Source organism: Neopsephotus bourkii, unplaced genomic scaffold (genome assembly GCF_033783945.1).
Source record: "Neopsephotus bourkii isolate Nb327-2 ecotype Australia unplaced genomic scaffold, CSIRO-AGI_Nbou_v1 NB_1499, whole genome shotgun sequence".
In the NCBI taxonomy this organism is placed as follows: Eukaryota; Metazoa; Chordata; class Aves; order Psittaciformes; family Psittacidae; genus Neopsephotus; species Neopsephotus bourkii.
In genome coordinates this window covers 46,073-62,307 of record NW_026901975.1, presented here as the reverse complement: position 1 = coordinate 62,307, position 16,235 = coordinate 46,073, and the positions used below count along the sequence as shown (strand labels likewise).

The following is a 16,235-nucleotide window of genomic DNA, read 5'->3' as shown; positions in this document are numbered from 1 at the left end:
CAACGCTTACCTACACACGGGACTGCTTCACGCCTCATACATATGCAAACCCTATTCCCGTTTAGCAGCATAATCGGGTTCCCGGCATCCATCCCATTGGTGCGCTTGCACAGTGCCTCCTGGAGGGGGTCGTGAGGATGAAGGCCTCTCGTTCCTCTTCGTCACCGCCAGAAACCTCTTGCTTCCATGCAGGCTCAATGGGGTTTCGGCTCCTGTCCAAACCTCAGGGTCGGTTTAAACATCACACTGATGACAACAGAGGCTATACCTGGCCTTAACCAGGAAACCGGAGGCATTTCCCTGCCCCTGAATGCAAGCGGGCCCACACTAACTGACGTCACGGTGACCCGGCTCCGCCCTCCAGCTCCGCTCTCCTCCCATCCCCACGCTCGTTCGCACCGCTCATCCCGGTTTCCCGTGCGCTGATTCCCGGACCACCCCGCCCTTTAACCCAACGTTGAATCCTCCCGGCGTCCCCTGCGCTCCGATAGTTGCTAATTTGCATGGTCACGCCCCCTTTGTCACCAAGGCTTTCCCGCCTGGTCTGTCATGGCCGCGGCTGCTTCCTCCCTGGGCGTAACGAACGGCAAATGGCACCGCCCATTCCCTCACCTGCACTTCCGGCAGCGCTGATTCGCTGTTACCCCCAAAGGAGTGGGCGGGATTTCCGCTCCGGGCCTAAACCTACTTCCGGTAGGGCCGGGAGTGGCGGGCGCGGCGCCGCCGCTACCGGACGGTGCAAAAGGGGGGGGGGGGGTTGGAAACGATCGCGATCCCGGTTCGGAACCGGGTTGGGGGAGGGGAGAGGAGGGGAGGGGGAGCGGGTCCCGGTGAAGGGAACCGGGGGGTGGTGGCGGTGTCCGCGATCCGGTGCCCATCGGTGCTGTCTCTGCCCCCCCTCAGGCCGCCATGAGCCTGCAGTGGACGGCGGTCGCCACCTTCCTCTATGCCGAGGTCTTCCTCGTCCTCCTGCTCTGCATCCCGTTCGTGTCCGCGGCCAGGTAGGGCTGGAAGAGGGGGGGGGGATCCATGGGGTCTATAGGGGGCAATGGTGTGTAAGGGGGGGGGGTCTCGGGTCCCATCCTCACCCCGTCCCCCCCCTTTTAGATGGCAGAAGATCTTCAAGTCGCGCCTGGTGGGCCTGGCCGTGGCGTACGGCAACACCGTCTTCATCGTCCTCATCGTCATCCTCGTCCTGCTGCTCCTAGGTGCGTGCAGGGCAATGGGGTGAACCGGGGGGAGGGGGGTGCACCCCATACACCCCTTGTATTAAACCCCATACACACACCGTTCTCCCTATAGACGCCTACCGGGAGACCCATAAGTATGACGTGACGGACCGCGAGGCCTTGCGCAGCAGCCCCGGCGCCCTGGAGCACTTCCACATGAAGCTGTTCCGCGCTCAGCGCAACCTTTACCTGGCCGGCTTCGCGCTCCTGCTCTCCTTGTGGGTGATGGGTAACGGATGGGGGGGGTGTGGTGATGATTTAGGGGTGCTGCTCCCCCTTTAAGGGGGGTCCATGGCCCTGCTCATCCCCATCCCCCCCTCCCGCAGCCTCCTCCGCCGCCTCGTCACCCTCATCTCGCAGCAGGCCCTGTTGGGCGCCTCCAGTGAGGCCTTCCGCAAGCAGGCCGAAGGGGCCAGCCAGGCCGCCCGGCGCTACATGGAGGACAACGATGCCCTCCGGAAGGTACCAACAATGGAAGGGAATGGGGGGGGGGGACACACGGACACCCCCACGCTCACCCTATCAAAGGCATGGACCCAACCATGCTGTGTCCCTGTCCCCCCCCCTTTTTCCCCCCAGCAGCTACAGGAGGGGGGGGGCGATGGAAGCGGCTCCTCCCCTACCCAGGATGAGAATGAGACGCTCAAGGCCAAGGTGGAGAAGCTGAAGGAGGAGCTGGCAGCCAGCAAGCGCAGTAAGGGCAAAGGGGGGGCTCAAACCAGGGGGGGGGTTATAAGGTTTTGGGGTGACCCTAACGCCCCCCATCCCCTTTTACCCCCCCCCTATAAGCACTGGAGAAGGCAGAGAACGAGGTGCAGGCCATGAGGCGCCAGGCAGAGGGGCTGACCCGTGAATACGACCGCTTGCTGGACCAACACGCACGCCTGCAGGTATGGGGGGGCCCTGACACCCCCATGTCCCCCCCATAGCACCCCCAAATAACCTCCTAACCCCCCCTAACACCCCATTAGGCAGCCCATGATGGCCCTCGGGACAAGAAGGAGGAGTGAATGAATGGACCAGGCACGCACCCCAAGAGCTGGGGGCAGGACTCTAAGGTGTTTCTAAGGGACCCCCCCCCCCCCATATTTGGGACCCTGTTGCTGTATTGGGGGGCATGGAGGGGTTTGAGCCCCATTTCAATGGGTCTGAGCACCATCACCGTATCCTTTCCATGGGGGTCCCCTGGGTGTGGGCAATGGGACCCCCTCACACAGCTTCTGCTTCAATAAACCCATGGGATCAGGTTGGGGTTGTGTCCGTCCCACAGCGCTTTGGGGGGCCCCTTTGCCCCCCCAAAACAGAGCCCACTGAGGCTTCACCCCCTTTATTGGCACCGTGCACAGGCAGTGGGTGTGGGGCACGCTATGGGGCAGGATGCCCATCCGTCAGTCTGTCCTTCACCTGCGCCCCATGGTGCTGCAAGGGCAATGGGGCAGTCTGTCCATCTGTGGGGCTGTCATCCTGTGGGGCACAGCCCCCTGTGTGTGGGGCAGACCCATCTGTTCCTCTGTGGGGCACACCGCACGCTATGGGGCGCGATGGAGCGCCCGGGCCTGGCCCCGCAGCGCCTCAAACTCCTTCTGCACAAAGTCCGTCAGCGCCTTCCTTATCTCCATCTATGGGGCAGAAAGAACAGGCCCCATAGAACTCAATGGGGCACGGGCCCCACAGTGCCATGGGGATGCCCCATAGCAGCCCCACATCTATGGGGCATCCCCCCCCAGGTACTCACCGTTGAGGTGCCCTCAGCCCGGAGCCTCTCCAGGAGGGGCCGGACGCTGAACGGTCGCCCCACAACCACTGTGATCCGCTATGGGGCAGAGTCAGTGCGTCAGTACCCCACGCCCTGCCCCACAGCTCAACCTGCGGCACCCCCGCCCCACACCCTGCCCCATAGCGTTACCCCCCCCCCCCCGGCTCACTCACCTGCCCCACACGGGGCACGTAGGGGCGGGTGTTGGGGAGGACGTCGTTCATGCCTGCCATGGGGTCAGCAGCCGCCTGCATGGCCGAGCACCAGGACGGGCCCCACAGCGGGAGCCAGTCCCACATCCCCCTGCCCCATAACCACCCCCTCCCCCCCCCAAGTCCTCCTGCCCCACATTCCAGCCCCCCCCCCAGCCCTGCTCACCCCCATGCCACAGGGGCAGGACGATGGGGTCGAGGCGGCACTCGGCCAGGAGACGCCCGATGCCTATGGGGGGGCAAAGGGGGGCGCTCTGTGGGGCTGGGCAGAGCTTGGGGGGCACCAGAGAGCAGGGAAGGGGCACAGGAGCAGCTGGGGGGCAGAAAAGGGGCAATGGGGGCCAAGAAGCATGTGAGGGTGTTGTGGGGGAGAGGGAAGGGGTTGTGGGGCACGGCTGTGGGGCAGACGGGGGGTGTAGGGTGCAGTTGGAGGGCAGAGAGGAGTGGTTGTGGGGCAGAGGCAGCTGGATGTGGGGCAGAAAGGGGTGGTTGTGGAGCACAGCTGTGGGGCAGAAAGGGGTGGTTGTGGGGCAGAAAGGGGTGGTTGTGGGGCACAGTTGTGGGGCAGAAAGGGGTGGTTGTGGGGCAGAAGGGGCTGGATATGAGGCACAGTTGTGGGGCAGAAAGGGGTGGTTGTGGGGCAGAAGGGGCTGGATGTGGAGCACAGTTGTGGGGCAGAAAGGGGTAATTGTGGGACATGGTTATGGGGCAGAAAGGCGTGGTTGTGGGGCAGAAGTGGCTGGATGTGGGGCACAGTTGTGGGGCAGAAAGAGGTGGTTGTGGGGCACAGTTGTGGGAGAGAGAGGGGCAGTTGTGGGGCAGAAGGGGCTGGATGTGGGGCACAGTTGTGGGGCAGAAAGGGGTAACTGTGGGGCACGGTTATGGGGCAGAAAGGGGTGATTGTGGAGCAGAAGGGGCTGGATGTGGGGCACAGTTGTGGGGCAGACGGGGTGCTGTGGAGCACGGTTACGGGGCTCACCCCACTTGAAGCGCACGAACTCCTGCCCCATGTTCACTTTGCCTGGGGGGGGACAGGAAGCCACAGTGGGGATGGGGGGGGGCAGCACATCCGCCTCCAACCCCCGACCTCCCCCAGTCCCCCCAGTTCAAGCCCCTCCCCAGCCCCACTGCTCCCCCCGGTACCTTCGGGGAAGACGTGGACCCAGTCCCCCTGGTTGAGCTTGTCCAGGATGAAATCCATCCCGCGCTGGTACACGCCGTCCCCTGCACGCACCCGGGTAAGAAACTGGGGAACCCCCCATAGGACCCCCCTCATAGGATCCCCCCATAGAACACCCCCATAGGACTCTCTCCACAGAACACCCCCATAGGACCCCCCCTGTAGGACCCTCTCCATAGGACACCCCATAGGACCCCCCCATAGAACACCCCCATAGGACCCTCTCCATAGAACACCCCCATAGGACCCTCCTCATAGGACACCCTCATTAGAATCCCTCTCATAGGACCCCCCCATAGGACACGCTTATTAGAACCCGCTTTATAGAAGCCCCCCATAGGACACCCCATAGAACCCCCCCCATAAAAACCCCCATAGGACCCCCCCATAGAATCCCCCAACCCAGCCCATTATAAAGTGAGACAACCCCAGTGCCCCCAAGTCCCTAACCTTAAACCTAACCCCCCATAGAACCCCCCTATACTCCCCCCACATAGCAGTCCCCATATAACCCCCCCATAGGTCCCCCCAAACCACCCCCCATACAACCTCCCCCATAGAATACTTTCCAAAGAACCCCCCCATAGGTCCCCCCCCAACCCACTCCAGTATAACTTGGGACAAACACATAGCACCCCCCAGTCTCTAACCCTAAACCCCCCATAGAAACCCCTCCACATAGCACCCTCCCCCAGTTCCCCCCCAATCTCTAAACCTAACCCCTCCATAGAACCCCCATCATAGAAACCCCCCATAGAACACCCCCAGTGCCCCCCCAGTCTCTAATCCTAACCCCCCCATAGAAGCCCCCCCAGTGCCCCCCAAGTCTCTAACCCTAACCCTCCTCATAGAACCCCACACTGCCCCCGTCTAATCCTACCCCCCCATAAAACCCCGCCAATGCCCCCCCAGTCTCTAACGCTAACTCCCCCACAGAACCCCCCATAGAACCGTGCCCCCCCAGTCTCTAACCCTAAGCCCCCCCATAGACCCCCCCCAGTCTCTAACCGCCCCATAGAACCCCCCCAGTCTCTAACCCTAACCCCCTCATAGAACCCCCCAGTGCCCCCCAGTCTCTAACCCTAAGCCCCCCATGGAACCCTCCCCAGTCTCTAACCGCCCCATAGAATCCCCCAGTCTCTAACCCTAAGCCCCCTCATAGAACCCCCCCATAGAACCGCCCAGTCTCTAATCCTAACCCCCCCATAGAACCCCCCCAGTCTCTAACCCTAACGCCCCCTATAGAACCCCCCCATAGAACCCCCCCAGTGCCCCCAAGTCTCTAACCCTAACCCCCCATAGAAACCCCCCAGTCTCTAACCCTAACCCCCCTTTTATAGAACCACCTCATAGAATCCCCCATAGAACCCCCCAGTCTCTAAACCTAACCCCCCATAGATCTCCCCCATAGAACCCCCCCCATAGCACCCCCCAGTCTCTAACCCCAACCCCCCCCATAGATCCCCCCCCAGTGCCCCCCATCCTCACCCCTGCACACGGGGACGCAGCGGCCGAGGCTGAAGAAGAGCGAATGCAGCTCCCGGGTGAAGCAGATGTCGGCGGCCGTGGGGGTCCTGGGGGGGTGATGGGGGGGGGGCGTTGGGAAATGGGGGGGTCATGGGGGGGGTTGGGACATGGGGTGAATTTGGGGGGGGGTCACAGGGAACCCCCAAACCTGCCCCCCCCCCTTCCTCCTCACCAGCGCATCTTGTGCAGGCTCCAAACGTGCCGCAGCTTCAGGGAACCTGGGCCAGGGAACAAAGGGGGGGGTTACCGGGGGGGACCCCAAAGAGAGCCATAGGGACCCCATAGAGACACAGGGACCCCCACAGAGATACACAGAGGCCCCGATAGAGACACACAGGGACCCCATAGAGACACAGGGACCCCCATACAGATACACAGAGAGCCCCATAGAGAGACAGAAATCCTCTTAGAGATACACAGGGACCCCCTTAGAGACACATAAAAACCCCCATAGACACATACAGGGCCCCTCCCCCAGAGACCCCTCCAGTTCCCCCTGTAGAGACCTTCATAGAAACCCCCCAGTCCCCCTATAGAGACCCCCATAGAAACCCCCCAGTCCCCCCCCATAGAGACCCCCATAGAAACCCCCCAGTCCTCCCTGTACAGAGAGCCCCCATAGAGACCCCCATAGAAGCCCCCCAGCATCCCCATAGAGACCCCCATAGAAACCCCCCAGTCCCCCTATAGAGACCCCATAGAAACCCCCCAGTCCTCCCTGTAGAGACCCCCATAGAGATAGACCCCCAAGCCCCCCCAGCATCCCATAGAGACCCCCATAAAAACCCCCCAGTCCCCCAGAGACCCCCATAGAAACCCCCCATCCCCCGTAGACCCCCATAGAAACCCCCCCAGTCCTCCCTGCAGAGACCCCCATAGAAACCCCCCAGTGTGCCCCATAGTGACCCCCCAAAACCCCCCAGTCCCCCCATAGAGACCCCCATAGAAGCCCCCCAGTCTCCCTGTAGAGACCCCATAAAAACCCCCCAGTCCCCCCATAGAGACCCCCATCATGAAACCCCCCAATCCCCCCATGAAACCCCCATCAACACATGCCCATAAACCCCCATAGAAACCCCCCAGTGTCGCCCATAGAGACCCCCACCCATAGAGACCCCCCCACAGAAACCCCCCAGTGTGCCCCTTAGAGACCCCCATAGAAAAACTCCCTAGTGTCCCCATAGAAACCCCCAGTGTCCCCCACAGAAACCCCTATAGAAACCTTCCAGTGTCCCCCGTAGAAACCCCCATAGAAAAAGTGTCCCCCATAAGAGACCCCCATAGAAACCCCCCAGTCCCCCTATAAATACCCCCATAGAAACCCCCCAGTCCATCCCATAGATACCCCCATAAAGAAACCCACCAGTCCCTCCATAGAGACCCCCATAGAAACCCCCCAGTCCCCCCAATAGAGACCCCCTGAAACCCCCCAGTCCCCCCATAGATACCCCATAGAAACCCCCCAGTCCCCCCCATAGAGACCCCCATAGAAACCCCTCAGTGTCCCCTGTAGAGACCCCCATCAAATAGAAACCCCCCAGTCCTCCCCAAAGAAACGCCCATAGAAATCCCCCAGTCCCCCCATAAAGACCCCCATAAAAACCCCCCATCCCCATAGAGACCCCCATCAAACCCCCCAGTCCCCCCCATAGAGACCCCCATAAAAACCCCCCAGTCCCCCCCATAGAGACCCCCATAGAAACCCCCCAGTGTCCCCCATAGAAACCCCCCAGTCCCCCCATGGAAACCCCCATAGAAACCCCCCAGTGTCGCCCATAGAGACCCCCACAGAAACCCCCCAGTGTGCCCCTTAGAGACCCCCATAGAAACTCCCTAGTGTCCCCCATAGAAACCCCCCAGTGTCCCCCACAGAAACCCCCATAGAAACCTTCCAGTGTCCCCCGTAGAAACCCCCATAGAAACCCCCCAGTGTCCCCCATAGAGACCCCCATAGAAACCCCCCAGTCCCCCTATAAATACCCCCATAGAAACCCCCCAGTCCATCCCATAGATACCCCCATAGAAACCCACCAGTCCCTCCATAGAGACCCCCATAGAAACCCCCCAGTCCCCCAATAGAGACCCCCCTCAAAATACCCCCAGTCCCCCCATAGATACCCCATAGAAACCCCCCAGTCCCCCCCATAGAGACCCCCATAGAAACCCCCCAGTGTCCCCTGTAGAGACCCCCATAGAAACCCCCCAGTCCTCCCCATAGAAACGCCCATAGAAATCCCCCAGTCCCCCCCATAAAGACCCCCATAGAAACCCCCCAGTCCCCCCCATAGAGACCCCCATAGAAACCCCCCAGTCCCCCCATAGAGACCCCCATACCCCTCCCCCCCAGGCCGTACCCCACAGGTGGGGGTCGTCCATGCAGGACTGGTGGTTGGAGAGTGTGAGCAGGGGGGTGCGGGGCCCGCGCCGCTCCACGAGCTCGTGCAGGACCTCTGCGTTGTGCACGCGCAGCCGGTTCAGGTACCCTGGGGGTGGGGGGGGGGTTCACGGTGACCCCCGTGATCCCCCCCCACCGGCTCCACCGCCCGCGGCCTACACCGAACCCGCGGCACTCACGGGTCCAGACGCAGCTGTAGGTGCCAACCAGGCCCATAACGATGCGGCTGGCAAGGGCCCAGGGCAGCGGCTGCCCCGCGGGGAACGGCCAGCTCACGGCCAGCGGCATGCTGCCATTGCGGGGCACCGGGGGGGGCACGGAGGGACCGGGACCGGCACCCGGACCCGGACCGGGCCTCCACTGCCCGCCCCACACGTCCCCCTGGCGTAAAGCGCGCCGCCGCGCGTCGCAAACGTCGCGCGGCGAGGATGCCGCGCTGCCGTCAAGGGAGCCCGGTTCGCTACACGGTGGATGGGTGCCGTCAAGCGAGCCCGGTTCGCTACACAGCGGATGGGTGCCGCCGAGGGCAGCGTGATGTCGCAAACGTCGCGCAGCGAGTCTGCCGTCAAGCGAGCCCGGTTCTCTACACGGTGGATGGGTGCCGCCGAGGGCAGCGTGATGTCGCAAACGTCGCGCGGCGAGTCTGCCCTCCTGCCGTCAAGCGAGCCCGATTCGCTACACAGTGGATGGGTGCCGCCAAGCGCCGCGTTATGTCGCAAAGTCGGTGAGGTGTGGGGGGGCTGTACTGCCATTAAATGCCGCATGATGTCGCGCCATAGGGGAGCGAACAAGCCCCGCCCCTTCGCGCTCTCAGCCAATCCCCACTCTAGCCACGCCCACCTCGCAGGGGCGTGCCCCCGTCACCACGGCAACGCCCGGCGCCATTTTTAGACGTGAGGCGGCGGCCGCCATTTTTGAGGGGCGGGGACCGCGGCCGGACCCGGCCTCCGGTGGCTCCGCCCCGGCCCGGCCCGGCCCGGCCCTGCGGGGACCCGGCGGCGGGAGGCGGAGGTGGAGTGGGACGGGCAGGTACCGGCGCTCGGGCCCGTCAGCACCCCCCCCTCCCCCCCTCCGGTCCCGGCTTCACCCCGTTCTCCTCCTTTAGGGCCCCCACGGGGCGGCCGCCGCCGCCGCCGCCATGGCCGCTGTGTGGCAGCAAGTGCTCGCCGTGGATGCGAGGTGAGCCCGGGAGGGTTTCCCTGTGCAGGGCGGTGGAGGGGGGGGTGAAGGCCCCGGGTCCGTGTCACCGGTTGCCCCGGTCCCTCTGTGGGGTTGCGGGGGAGCAGAAGCCGGTACCGGGGTGTCGATATCCGCAGGTACGCGGCCTACCGCACCCCGCGCTGGCCGCAGTTCCGGACCCAGTACGTGCGGCGCCGGAGCCAGTTACTGCGGGAGCAGGCGCAGGGGGGAGCCCTGGAAGGCAGCACCCGGCGCTGGTACCTGCGGGTGCGGACCCGGCTGCTGGCCCAGCGCTACGGGGCCTTGTCCGAGCAGAGCAGCTGCCGGGCCCACAGCAGCAGCGCCCTGCGGGCCAGCCGCACCACGCTGGACCGCATGGAGGTAGGGCCGGGATGGGGGGGGGTCTGCTCTGGTGAGACCCCCGCTTGCAGCACTGCAGTGCTGGTGGTGTCAGCGGGACATGGAGCGAGGCCAGGGGAGGGCATGAGGATGAGCAGGGGCTGGAGCAGCTCCCATAGGAACCAGGCTGAGGACATTGGGGCTGGAGGAGAGAAGCTGCAAGGAGAGCTCAGAGCAGGTTCCAGGCTCTGAAGGATGCTGGGGAGGGACCTGCATGAGGGACTTGATAGGACAAGGGGTGATGGGGTCAGACTGGGACAGGGGAGATTGAGACTGGATTGAAGGAAGCTCCTCCCTGTGAGGGTGCCCAGGGAAGCTGTGGCTGCCCCATCCCTGGCCAGGTTGGACACAGGGGCTTGGAGCAAGCTGCTCCAGGGGAAGGGGTCCCTGCCTATGGCAGGGGTTGGAGCTGGATGAGCTTTAAGGTCCCTTCCACCCCAACCCCATCTGATTCTATGCTCCTCAGAGCTGCAGAACATGTTTGGGGGGGCCCTTGGGTTGGGATCCTCATGGCTCTATTGCTCCCCCCAACTCTTTCCTCTCCCCCAGGACTTTGAGGACGACCCACGCGTGGCACGAGGACACCGGCGCTCCCTCAGCCGCGGCTCCCACCCTGGGGTACCCCGCGGGGGCCCCGATGAGCGGTGAGCACCCCTGGGTCCTTTGGTGGTGGTGGTGGGGGGGGATATGGTGTATTGGGTGCTGATTCCCAGCCCCATCTCTCCACAGCCCCCCCGGTGTGGTGCCGACCCCATTGGCTGAAGCCAGCCGCGCCATGGCCGGGGACACGACCCTGAGTGAGAACTACGCCTTCGCCGGTGTCTACCACGTCTTCGACCAGCACACGGACAGCGCCGGTAACTGGGAGGGCACTGGGAGGGGGGATGGGTGATGATGGTTTGGCTCTGGTGCACCCCAAGCACTGACACCCTCCACGGTTTGCCCAGTGCCTAAGGTGCAGTTCGCCCACGACGACCGGCACTTGCTGGCGTGCTGCTCTCTGGACGGCACCATCTCCGTGTGCCGCTTGGCACCGGGGCCGCCGGCCGTGCTGCAGGTGCTGCGGGGCCACGGTGCCGGCGTGGCCGACTTTGCCTGGTCCCTCTCCAACGATGTCCTGGTGTCGGCTTCCTTGGATGGGACCCTGAGGCTCTGGGCTCCTGCCGATGGGCGCTGCATCCGCCGCGTGCCCGACCCCGATGGGGCTGCATTGCTGTGCTGCGCCTTCCAGCCGCTCAACAACAACCTCACTGTGGTCAGTGGCACCCCATGACCCCACATCCCCCATGTCCTGCATGCAGCACCCTCCCCATCCCCCTATTCTCCATCCCAACAACCCACCCTGAGTGGTTTTGGGGGGGGGGTCATCACATCCCCATCCCATTGGGGTATCCCATGGCATTCCCAGGTGGGCAGCGCCCGGCACATGGTGCGGGTGGTGAACATCTCCACTGGGAAGCCAGCACGGGGCGGCGCGGGCCGATTGCCCGGGCGGGTGCTGGCCCTTTGCTTCGATGCCCCCGGCCGCATCCTTTGGGCCGGTGACGACCGCGGCTCCGTCTCCTCCTTCCTCTGTGACCCTGGCACTGGTAGGTGGGAGCCATAGTGGGGGGGTTCTGTGGCAGCACAAGGTGGACCCCCACTTTGTAACCCCCCCCCCTTTTTGTCAGGGCGGCTGACAAAGGCCTCACGTGTGGTGGTGCAGGCAGGAGGCTCCATCACATCGCTCTCTGCACGGGCCTGGGCCAGTCGTGAGGCCCCTGACCCCTCACTGCTGGTTAACGCCTGCCCTGACCGCCTGCTGCTGTTCAGGTATTGAGGGGGACCCCCAAAATGGGGGGTTCACAATGGGGGGGGGGCTGAAAAGCAGCAGCTCACCCCGTTTTGTCCCCATAGGGTAGTGGAAGAGGAGGGCTCAGGAGCACCGGGGCTGCGGCTACGGCGCAGCTTCCCCACGAAGCACCGGGAGCAGCCCCTACGGAGCTGCTTCTGTCCCCTCATGTCCTTCCGGCAGGGAGCCTGTGTGGGTACGTGGTGGTGGTGCTGGTGATTGGGGTCCTGTTTGGGGGCACTGAGGAAGGGGAACGCATCCCAACACCCCCTCTTTACCCCTATCCCCCCGCAGTGACGGGCAGCGAGGACGCCTGCGTTCACTTCTTCGACGTGGGCCGCACGGCGCGAGCCACCGTTAACACCCTGCAGGGCCACGGCGGCGCCGTGCTCGCTGTTGCCTTCAACTGCGACGAGAGCCTCTTGGCCTCCAGTGATGCCACCGGCACCGTCATCGTGTGGCGCCGGCAGCATGCCTGACCCCCCCCCCCCTTTACCATGTGTGTGTGTCCCCCCACTTCACAGCACTGCACCCCTCTGTGTTCAACAAGCGTGTTTGCCCCGGCGCTGTGGGGCTCAGAAGAGGTACTTGCGGCAAGCAGCAGCCCCACACTTGCACTCGATACGGGCCCGGGCGCGGGGGGAGCCCCCCACTGCCAGCCCGAAGTTGGAGTCCATGCGGGTGCTCTCGGCGTCCACTGGGTCCACTGGGGGTGAAAGCACAATGAATGGGGTGCGGGATGTGGGGTTTGGTGGCCCCATAGCACCGGGGTGAGCGGGCTGAGGTGTGGGGCAGGGGTTGGGGGGCAGAGGGGGGCCGGTACCGTGCATGTTGTAGTCGAAGGTGAGCTCCTCGCCGGCGCGGATGAAGCGGGTGGCGAAGAGCGCGATGCGCGGGAGCCGCTCGTCCAGGTTCTCGATGAACACGTTGTACACCTGCAGGTTGGGGTCGCACTGCGCCCCGCCCACAACCGATGAAACCACGCCCCCCTCGCGATGCCATTGGATAAGAGCCCCACAGTGGGCGGTGCCAAAGCAAGCCTCACCCCTGTGACAGCTGAAACCACACCCCCCCCCCCCCCGCTGCTGGCCAATCACCCCCTTCCATTGAGGATACCGTGTCCCTGCAGTAGGCGGAGCCCCGAAAAGCCACGCCCCCAATCCTACGAAGCCCCACCCACTCCCACAGATAAGCCAACCATGTACCCACAGGCCCCGCCCTCGGCAGATGAAGCCCCTCCCACTTGCCCATCTTAAACGAGTATTTCCCATATTTAGCAAAGTTGCCCATACTAACAGAATTCCTGCACGTTTAGCAAATTTGCCCATATGAATTCACCCATATTAAGTGAATTCACACATATTAAACAATTTGCCCATTTAAGCAAATTCGCCCATATGAAGCGAATTCACCCATATGAAGCAAATTCGCCCATATTAAGCAAATTTGCCCATACAAAGCAAACTTGCCCATATGAAGCAAGTTTGCCCATATTAAGGGAATTCACCCATATTAAGGGAATTTGCCCATTTAAGCTAATTTGCCCATATGAAGCAAATTCGCCCATATGAAGCAAACTTGCCCATATTAAGCAAATTTGCCCATTTAAGCAAACTAGCCCATATGAAGCGAATTCGCCCATATAAGCAAATTTGCCCATGTGAAGCGAATTTGTCCATGTGAAGTGAATTTGCCCATATAAGCAAACTTGCCCATATGAAGCGAATTCACCCATCTGAAGCAAATTTGCCCAAATGAAGTCTGTATAAAACGAATTCGCCCATATAAGCAATCTTGCCCATATGAAGCGAATTTGCCCATATAAAGCAAATTTGCCAATTTAAGCAAATTTGCCCATATGAAGCAAATTCGTCCATATGAAGCGAATTTGCCCATTTAAGCGAATTTGCCCAAATGAAGCGAATTTGCCCATATTAAGGGAATTCGCCCATTTAAGCAAATTTGCCCATAAGAAGTGAATTCACCCATATGAAGCGAATTTGCCCATATGAAGTCAATTCACCCATATTAAGTGAATTTGTCCATATTAAGCAAATTTGCCCATATGAAGCGAATTTGCCCAAATGACACAATGTTTGCCCATATGAAACGAACTCACCCATATTAACCAAACTTGCACATATGAAGGGAACTCACCCATATTAACCAACCTTGCCCATATGAAGGGAACTCACCCACATTAACCAACCTTGCCCATATGAAGGGAACTCACCCACATTAACCAACCTTGCCCTTACCAATCCACCTCCTGCCCCCCCCTCACTCACGCTGTGATTGACGAAGTGGGAGATGTTGCCGTAGTGCGCCGCGTCCACCGTGTACACGTCCTCCACGTAGTCCAGGTCGAAGAGATACGTCGCTCCTTGCCGGTCGTAAACCTGCCCCCGGCGCTCCGCCTCCTCCGACGTGATGATCTGGGGCAGATCCCATTAACCACCACCCATTCAACACCCCCCCCCCCCCCCCAATGTCCCCATTGCCACCTCTCACCTCCCCAACGTACTCCATGACGAAGCTGTTCTTGCGGATGCGCTCCAGGGTGCGGACGCCCCACCCGCGCCCGTTGCCGGTGCGGAAGATGCAGAGGTCGTAGCGGATGCCCTTCTGCACCACGCGGTTGGGGCAGTCGGCGCCGCAGCGGCACCGCGAGTTGCACTCGTAAATGGGGAGCCCCGCTCGGATCCGCACCTGACCCTCCTCGTTGTAGGCGAACTTGTTGTGGGAAGCACCGGGGCAACAACCGCCCGCCGCCTCCGCCATGCAATCCTGACACTCGCAGCCCACAGCCACCGGTGTCAGGGTGACGCCGGGCCCCACCTTGTACTCGTTGATGTAAACGAAGTCCCGGGGGGGCCCGTGCAAGTCCACCTCGTTTTCCACCCTGATGCGGCCCCGGTGGCTGCGGGTGCTGTTGAGGAGCTGCTCCCAACGCTGCAGCGCCCGGCGCTGCTCTGCCTTTTGCATCAGGTAGGAAGCAACGCGAGCGGGAAGCCCCCGAGGGCCGGGCTCCACCGGGCCTCCAGGGGCACGGGCCAGGTCCTGATGGAGCTGCTTCAACAACCCCCGGCAACGCAGGTTCTTGCGGGGCTCCCACGAGTTGGCGGCCTCGGGGTATCCCTTCCACTTCACCAGGTAGAACTCCTCGTTCTATGGGAGGCAGGGATTAAAGTGGGGGGGTCCCTATATGGGGGGAAGGGGGTTAAAAAGGGGGGTTTTATAGGGGGGGGTTCGGCTCACCCGCACTCGTTTGTAGTCGCAGAGGTACTCGACCTCGAAGTCGCCCAGGTTGCGGCGGGTGATGCCGAGGGCCCGGCACCGCAGCTGCTCCCGGCGGCACAGGTCCTGCAGCTGCGGCCATGAGGACTTGCAGCACACGGAGCACGATGGGGCTGCGGGGCGGAACCGCGTTCATGGCGGGGAACGGGGAGCAACGGAACGCAACGGAACGGAACGGAACGGGGAGAAACGGAACCGACATCACCCCCCCTCCCCCTCCCCCCCCGCCGTGGTCCCGGTTCGGTCCTGGTTCGATTCCGTTCCCCGCCTCCCCCCCCCCTTATCTCCCGCCAAACGATCGCCGCGCGCCCCGCGGGAAGAAAGCGCGCCAAGCGGCGCCAGTTCCCGCCGCCGCTTCCCGCCACCCCGCGCGAACCTTTTAAATTTTCCGCCATTTTCCGCCGCCGCCGAAGTTTTTTTTTTTTTTTCTCTTCCTTTTCCTTTTTCCTCCTCCTCTTTTTTTTTTTTTAAACCCCCCGCCCCCTCTTCCTTTTTTTTTTTTTTTTTAACCTCACTTCCGCCCGTCGGGCAGCGCGCGCGCGGGGAGGAGGAAGGGGGGGGGCGGGACTTCCCCTTCCTCCCATTGGCTCTTCCAACCAGCTTTTCCCTTATTGGCTGAAACGCCGCTTCATTTGCATAACGCCCGTCAACCCCCGCGCTACGGTGGCTTGAAGGTCATTAAAGCGCTCATTAAGCCGGTTATTAATTAGTGAGGCCTTTATTGCATGTGTGGAGCAGCGGATGGGGGGGGGGGGAGCCCCTCGGGGGGTCCAGCTTGGAGCGGGTATGGGGGGGCTCAGTCGTCCCTGTTGGGGAAGGGGGGGGGGTCAGAAACGTTAATTAGAGCGTTAATTAGCGCGTTAATTAGCGCGTTAATGAACGCTTGGGGACGGCAGCGCCATTGTCAACGCATTGAGATGGAGCCCTGGTGTTAAACCCCAGTTTAACGTTGGGATGAGGCCATGGGGGATGATGGGGAACGCTGGGACCGGGAGCACTCACCAGTGTGGGTACTGGATGGGTCTGGTCCCTTCCCGATGGGAGCGATGTCCCGGTGAGGCTGGGACCAGTGGCTGGTGGAACTGGGAGCGGAGCATCCAATGGGGCTGGCAAAGGCCTGGATCTGGACTGGGAGTGGTGGTGCTCAACTGGGAGCACTGGGGTCCGCACTGGGGTCCTGCTTTAGCTCAGGCTGGCATTTAACTGGGAGCCTTAGAGTCCATACTGGGA

The 16,235-nt window shown here is 62.3% G+C and overlaps 4 protein-coding genes across 6 annotated transcripts; 2 read left to right on the top strand and 2 right to left on the bottom strand.

Annotated features, from left to right (window-relative positions):
• The first annotated feature begins 679 nt into the window (after positions 1 to 679).
• On the top strand, positions 680 to 2,476 carry LOC133220970 (B-cell receptor-associated protein 31-like). 3 transcript variants are annotated; one of them, XM_061369469.1, is made up of 8 exons: positions 680 to 693; positions 904 to 1,001; positions 1,108 to 1,208; positions 1,303 to 1,447; positions 1,556 to 1,691; positions 1,809 to 1,923; positions 2,019 to 2,119; positions 2,201 to 2,476. In XM_061369469.1, the coding sequence occupies exons 2-8, from the start codon at positions 910 to 912 to the stop codon at positions 2,237 to 2,239; spliced, it is 729 nt and encodes a 242-aa protein (XP_061225453.1). In that variant the 5' UTR covers positions 680 to 693; positions 904 to 909; the 3' UTR covers positions 2,240 to 2,476. The 3 variants fall into 3 exon arrangements, with proteins under 3 accessions (XP_061225453.1, XP_061225454.1, XP_061225452.1); XM_061369470.1 differs by lacking the exon at positions 680 to 693 and adding an exon at positions 712 to 736 and having other exon boundaries at positions 1,812 to 1,923; XM_061369468.1 differs by lacking the exon at positions 680 to 693 and adding an exon at positions 712 to 736.
• Positions 2,477 to 2,540: 64 nt separating this feature from the next.
• LOC133220968 (tafazzin-like) lies at positions 2,541 to 8,630 on the bottom strand. The gene is made up of 10 exons (XM_061369467.1): positions 8,479 to 8,630; positions 8,259 to 8,387; positions 6,077 to 6,122; positions 5,866 to 5,951; positions 4,341 to 4,421; positions 4,177 to 4,218; positions 3,364 to 3,426; positions 3,159 to 3,211; positions 2,965 to 3,042; positions 2,541 to 2,848 (listed from the first exon to the last, which is right to left on the bottom strand). Exons 1-10 carry the CDS (start codon positions 8,585 to 8,587, stop codon positions 2,759 to 2,761), a joined length of 777 nt encoding a protein of 258 aa, XP_061225451.1. The 5' UTR covers positions 8,588 to 8,630; the 3' UTR covers positions 2,541 to 2,758.
• A 643-nt stretch (positions 8,631 to 9,273) lies between these two features.
• LOC133220974 (WD repeat-containing protein 13-like) lies at positions 9,274 to 12,193 on the top strand. Its single transcript, XM_061369476.1, has 10 exons — positions 9,274 to 9,328; positions 9,405 to 9,478; positions 9,616 to 9,859; positions 10,427 to 10,521; positions 10,607 to 10,734; positions 10,825 to 11,132; positions 11,286 to 11,466; positions 11,548 to 11,689; positions 11,774 to 11,904; positions 12,003 to 12,193. Exons 2-10 carry the CDS (start codon positions 9,438 to 9,440, stop codon positions 12,185 to 12,187), a joined length of 1,455 nt encoding a protein of 484 aa, XP_061225460.1. The 5' UTR covers positions 9,274 to 9,328; positions 9,405 to 9,437; the 3' UTR covers positions 12,188 to 12,193.
• Positions 12,194 to 12,245: 52 nt separating this feature from the next.
• On the bottom strand, positions 12,246 to 15,400 carry LOC133220961 (histone-lysine N-methyltransferase SUV39H1-like). The gene is made up of 6 exons (XM_061369454.1): positions 15,302 to 15,400; positions 14,967 to 15,137; positions 14,220 to 14,876; positions 13,997 to 14,143; positions 12,532 to 12,661; positions 12,246 to 12,414 (listed from the first exon to the last, which is right to left on the bottom strand). Exons 1-6 carry the CDS (start codon positions 15,398 to 15,400, stop codon positions 12,284 to 12,286), a joined length of 1,335 nt encoding a protein of 444 aa, XP_061225438.1. The 3' UTR covers positions 12,246 to 12,283.
• Positions 15,401 to 16,235: the final 835 nt, after the last annotated feature.

Coding starts and splice junctions, on each gene's coding strand:
- LOC133220970 (XM_061369469.1), top strand. CDS start 910: ATGAGCCTGCAGTGGACGGCGGTCGCCACCTTCCTCTATGCCGAGGTC. Junction 1,448..1,555: donor TTCGCGCTCCTGCTCTCCTT/GTGGGTGATGGG, acceptor CCCCTCCCGCAG/CCTCCTCCGCCGCCTCGTCA. Junction 2,120..2,200: donor ACCAACACGCACGCCTGCAG/GTATGGGGGGGC, acceptor ACACCCCATTAG/GCAGCCCATGATGGCCCTCG.
- LOC133220968 (XM_061369467.1), bottom strand. CDS start 8,587: ATGCCGCTGGCCGTGAGCTGGCCGTTCCCCGCGGGGCAGCCGCTGCCC. Junction 8,388..8,478: donor CTACAGCTGCGTCTGGACCC/GTGAGTGCCGCG, acceptor CCCCACCCCCAG/GGTACCTGAACCGGCTGCGC. Junction 4,219..4,340: donor GGTCCACGTCTTCCCCGAAG/GTACCGGGGGGA, acceptor GTCCCCCCCCAG/GCAAAGTGAACATGGGGCAG.
- LOC133220974 (XM_061369476.1), top strand. CDS start 9,438: ATGGCCGCTGTGTGGCAGCAAGTGCTCGCCGTGGATGCGAG. Junction 10,522..10,606: donor CGCGGGGGCCCCGATGAGCG/GTGAGCACCCCT, acceptor ATCTCTCCACAG/CCCCCCCGGTGTGGTGCCGA. Junction 11,467..11,547: donor CCTCTGTGACCCTGGCACTG/GTAGGTGGGAGC, acceptor CCTTTTTGTCAG/GGCGGCTGACAAAGGCCTCA.
- LOC133220961 (XM_061369454.1), bottom strand. CDS start 15,400: ATGGCGGAAAATTTAAAAGGTTCGCGCGGGGTGGCGGGAAGCGGCGGC. Junction 14,144..14,219: donor TCATGGAGTACGTTGGGGAG/GTGAGAGGTGGC, acceptor GATCTGCCCCAG/ATCATCACGTCGGAGGAGGC. Junction 12,415..12,531: donor CTTCGACTACAACATGCACG/GTACCGGCCCCC, acceptor TTTCACCCCCAG/TGGACCCAGTGGACGCCGAG.